This window comes from Pezoporus occidentalis, unplaced genomic scaffold, assembly GCF_034315485.1.
Source record: "Pezoporus occidentalis ecotype Australia unplaced genomic scaffold, CSIRO_AGI_Poc_V1 ctg164, whole genome shotgun sequence".
Lineage (NCBI taxonomy): Eukaryota > Metazoa > Chordata > Aves > Psittaciformes > Psittacidae > Pezoporus > Pezoporus occidentalis.
In genome coordinates, this window is record NW_026913466.1 from 3,868,967 (window position 1) to 3,872,811 (window position 3,845).

Below are 3,845 nucleotides of genomic sequence, written 5' to 3' on the forward strand. Positions count from 1 at the left end.
AATAGATCCCGCTGCATAATAAACCCCTCTGAACTGCAGGTCCATTAATTTGTATGTGTGGTGTTTGTTTAAGTTCTCCATGCTCTTTCATTTGAAATGTGAGGAGCTTTTAAGTGCCTTTGAGATGGAGAACTCAGAACAAATGTTGCCCCGCAGATTTGTCACAGTCTCCTTGGTCGAATTTGCAGGGAATTTTACCTTCTGCCCTTTAGATTATCTCTGCCATTCCCTTGTAAGTACAAGCTAAAGCATCGACCCAGGCTCATAAACCCAGCTCTTGATTTCTTTTCTCTTTTGGAGCAACCTACTCTAGTGGAAGGTGTCCCTGCCCGTGGCAGGGGGTTGGAACTGGATGAGCTTTAAGGTCCTTTCCAACCCAAACCAGTCTGGGATTCAGAAATAAACCATTTCTGAGAGAAGAAAACAAAAGCAGATCCTCAAGAACTGTTTATTCAGAGCAGACAGGAGAAGGCTGGGAGAAATATCAGTTATCTTCCAAAAGTTGATTTAGAACTTTCAGTTATGGAGACAAAAGAAATAATCCCTAAATATAACTATGTGTTACATACATATATACATGCAGCTCACTGGTTTAACCATCATGTTAGGATGTCTGGGTTTGGGAAGAGCAAGGCCAGAGTAAGCAATCCAGAGAGCATTTCTAAACAGCCTAAACAGTCCACAGTATCTCCCTTTGTCTATTTCTAATCACAGCAGTGTTCTTACAGGAATCAGAACCAGCATCTCGTACACCTGCACTGAGATAATAGTAAAATTAAAAAGGAGAAGACATGGGCAATTTCCGCCTTCATCCAACACAGTGATCTCAGTGGCTTATGTGAGACCTGAGAGCTAAGCTTGATGCCAGAGAGTCTCATTGCTTGTTGTCTTTTATTATTGTATCATTATTAATAGGAAGTTAATTATTTTAAGGATGTAAGCAAGCTGTATAATCGATATACACTAAAGAGCGCAAGAGGATTCTATACAATAATTTAGATGTATTAAATAAATAAAACAATAATAGCAGCCTTCTACAATGCAGGCTACACATAGGTTTACTTCGGCTTGAAGTACCCTGGTCTTTAGTACACCTACAGGAACAGACTTGCTCCACAAGTGTTTTAAAGAAACATATCTATAAGATACATACATAAGAGTGTCTAAGGTTAGGATGAACGTTTTAAAACTCACTTTACCATGGTCTCCACATATCTAATGACCCCATTCTAGGGTTGTTATGGGAAAAATTGGGCTGCAGGACCTGTCTGGGAGGTGCAGCATCAGCCTGGCTGAAAGCAGACAGCGGTGGCAGCTGGAAGGAGTTTTTGGAAGCCTGCTTGTTCTCCACAGCATAGAAATGCTCCTGTGATGGGTTTGTGCCCCGTGTGCTCCCCTTAGGGCTCAGGGGGCCTTTTGGTGTCAAGAGAGGGTGCTGGGTTGGGCTCAAAGACCTTAATGCTGCTTTGCAGGCATCTTCACCCGACCTGGGCAAGGATTTGAGCAGATGGTTCAAGAGGCGCGCCCCGAGGGTCTTGTCCATCCACTCACAGGTGAGGAGGAGGTTGTGCACCTCGTGCATGCACTGGATGTACCCGGTGCTGTACCGCTGCTGGGCTTCCAGACCCACTTTGGAGTCAGCTGCATTGGAGAGGGGACAAAGGGGAGTTGGTGAGCAGGTGAAAGCTGCCCAGTGTGTTCCTGCTTAGAGGCATACACCAGGTCCTTTTTAGGAGGGCTTGTTGTAGAAGGATGAGGGGTGATGGTTTTAAACTAAAAAAGGGGGGATTCAGGATGGGTGTGAGAGGGGAATTTGTTGCAATGAGGATGATAAAACACTGGCACAGGTTGCCCAGAGAGAATGCACTGTCCCTGGAGACATGCAAGGCCAGGATGGATGTGGCAACCTGATCTAGTTGAAGGTGTCCCTGCTTATTGCAGGGGATTGGACTGGATGAGCTTCGAAGGTCCCTTCAAACCCAAACTATTCCGATGCTATGGTTGTATGTTTTGCATACACACAGATGGGCTCCCTGCGGCTCATTGCAGAAGCTGACTGGGCTTTACTCTAAGTTGAATCGTTTGCAGGGCTTTGGTGGGCACCAGGCATCCAGCCAGGGTCAACCCACCACAAAGGGGAAGGTAATGCAGAGCAAAACCAGACTGAAAAGCAAGAAGTCGGCTGTGGAAGGAGAAAACCCACCTTCCGTGGGTTAACCAGAGCCCAGCTCCATCTCCCCATCTAGTGGAGAAACTCAACCCGAGCAGCCGGGCGGGCCTCATAGGGTTTGAAAGATGCTTTTGGCTGTGCTCGCAGGGTGGGGAACCAGGCACTCACCCATCAGCTTGCTGCTCTGGATGTTCTGGAGGTGCTTCACAGTCATTTCGAGGATGTCTGCTTTTTCCAGTTTAGACTGCTGATAGGGAAAGAGTGCAGCGGTTAGAACAGTTTGTACCACATCCAGAAGAGACACCCTTGTCATGCCCCACCCCCCACCCGAAAAACAACCCCCCACCAGCAAAAAGATAAAAACCAGCGTAAAAATAAGCACTTACATCCAAGTGAAATGCACCCACAACCGTCTCCTTCAGCTGGTCCAAGCAGTTATTAATCCTTTCCCTTCGTTTCCGCTCAATGAGGGGTTTCCGTAACTGGCAAGGAAAAGAAAAGGAGAGAGGAAGAAATGCAGTTGATGTTTGTTCCTTCTATCTCTGCTGCAGTTCAGTGAGGGCGGAAAGCCCCATCCCCTGCATGAAGCCAGTGCAGGGTGGCACAATGCTTGGCAGGGGCAAGAGATGGATGGAGAGTGTGCATCTCTAACTCATGGCTCATGGCCTAACCCTTATATACTCTAAACTCTCTCACTTCCACTCATCTTAAGCAGAGTTTACCTAAATGAAACACAGAGGAGCCTTTCTAAGATGGAGAAAGGGAGCAAAACAAACACCCACATCGGTTAAAATCACAGAAAGCATCTTAAGATGACAAAGCAAGTCCCCTTTCTCTTTCTTAGAGGATGCCCATAGCCCTGCACTCATCACTCGCATGCCCCACACCAGCAGCCAGGCATGGGGCTGCTGTTGCAGCAGTGTGAAGGGGACCTACCTTCCTCTCCTCCTTGGTGCTGGCCAGCTTGTGGGTGCTGCCGGAGGTGGCCGTGGCGGTCATTGTAACCCAGGCACTGGGAAGGCCGGGATGGGATGGGACGGGATGAAGGCAGTCAGGCAGTGGGTCTCTCGTTCCCGCGCTGGGCTCTTTGCTGCTCTGCTGCTCCTGTGCTGTATTTATAACCCAGAATTAGCATGTGAAAGGGGACTTGCCTTGGCGGGACTTCTTTTCCCACACGAGGGGTCGAGCCCGGAGGTTTGTGGCCATCAATCAAAGCTGACAGGTCACTGCTTCCTTACAATGACCAAGCCGCCCCCCCCAAACGGCGACAGATGTCCAGCCTCTGACGCCGGGCTTTGGAGGCGGCTTTTGTTAGGGAAGAAGGGAAGGAAAATGGGCGCGCTCTGAGCAGCTTGCACAGCCCCTTGCTCAATTTGCACACATTCCCAGGGAGGGAAACAATAGCCGGGAAGCGGTTGAGTTACACCTGGGAAAATGCCTTCTGCCCAGCTCTTCCCCCTCTACTTCTTGAAGTGTTGCCTATTTGTACCTGCTAGCCATTTCACATCTTTGAAGAAGACTCTTAATTTAATCATCAAGTACTGGAGCCTGGAGTTCCTGCTCCCAGGGATTATTATTACAAGGTAATGTTGATTGATTAAAACCTGTTGACAGCAGATACCCATAGGAATGTGGTTTTGATCACAGACATCCTCAAGGGAAAACACAAAGACTT

The 3,845-nt window shown here is 48.1% G+C and overlaps 1 protein-coding gene across 2 annotated transcripts; it reads right to left on the reverse strand.

Moving 5' to 3' along the window:
• Positions 1–378: 378 nt before the first annotated feature.
• LOC134160848 (transcription cofactor HES-6-like) lies at positions 379–3,227 on the reverse strand. 2 transcript variants are annotated; one of them, XM_062613251.1, is made up of 4 exons: positions 3,107–3,227; positions 2,557–2,652; positions 2,339–2,414; positions 379–1,641 (listed from the first exon to the last, which is right to left on the reverse strand). In XM_062613251.1, the coding sequence occupies exons 1-4, from the start codon at positions 3,167–3,169 to the stop codon at positions 1,196–1,198; spliced, it is 681 nt and encodes a 226-aa protein (XP_062469235.1). In that variant the 5' UTR covers positions 3,170–3,227; the 3' UTR covers positions 379–1,195. The 2 variants fall into 2 exon arrangements, with proteins under 2 accessions (XP_062469235.1, XP_062469234.1); XM_062613250.1 differs by having other exon boundaries at positions 380–1,641; positions 2,339–2,417.
• Between the last annotated feature and the right edge of the window lie 618 nt (positions 3,228–3,845).

Bases quoted from the DNA above. Each gene is read 5' to 3' on its own strand.
- LOC134160848 (XM_062613250.1), bottom strand. From the start codon at position 3,169: ATGACCGCCACGGCCACCTCCGGCAGCACCCACAAGCTGGCCAGCACC. The intron at 2,418-2,556 runs GTAAGTGCTTAT...TTTCCCTATCAG, and splicing joins TGGGTGCATTTCACTTGGAT to CAGTCTAAACTGGAAAAAGC. The intron at 1,642-2,338 runs GTGAGTGCCTGG...TCTCCAATGCAG, and splicing joins CCAGAGCAGCAAGCTGATGG to CTGACTCCAAAGTGGGTCTG.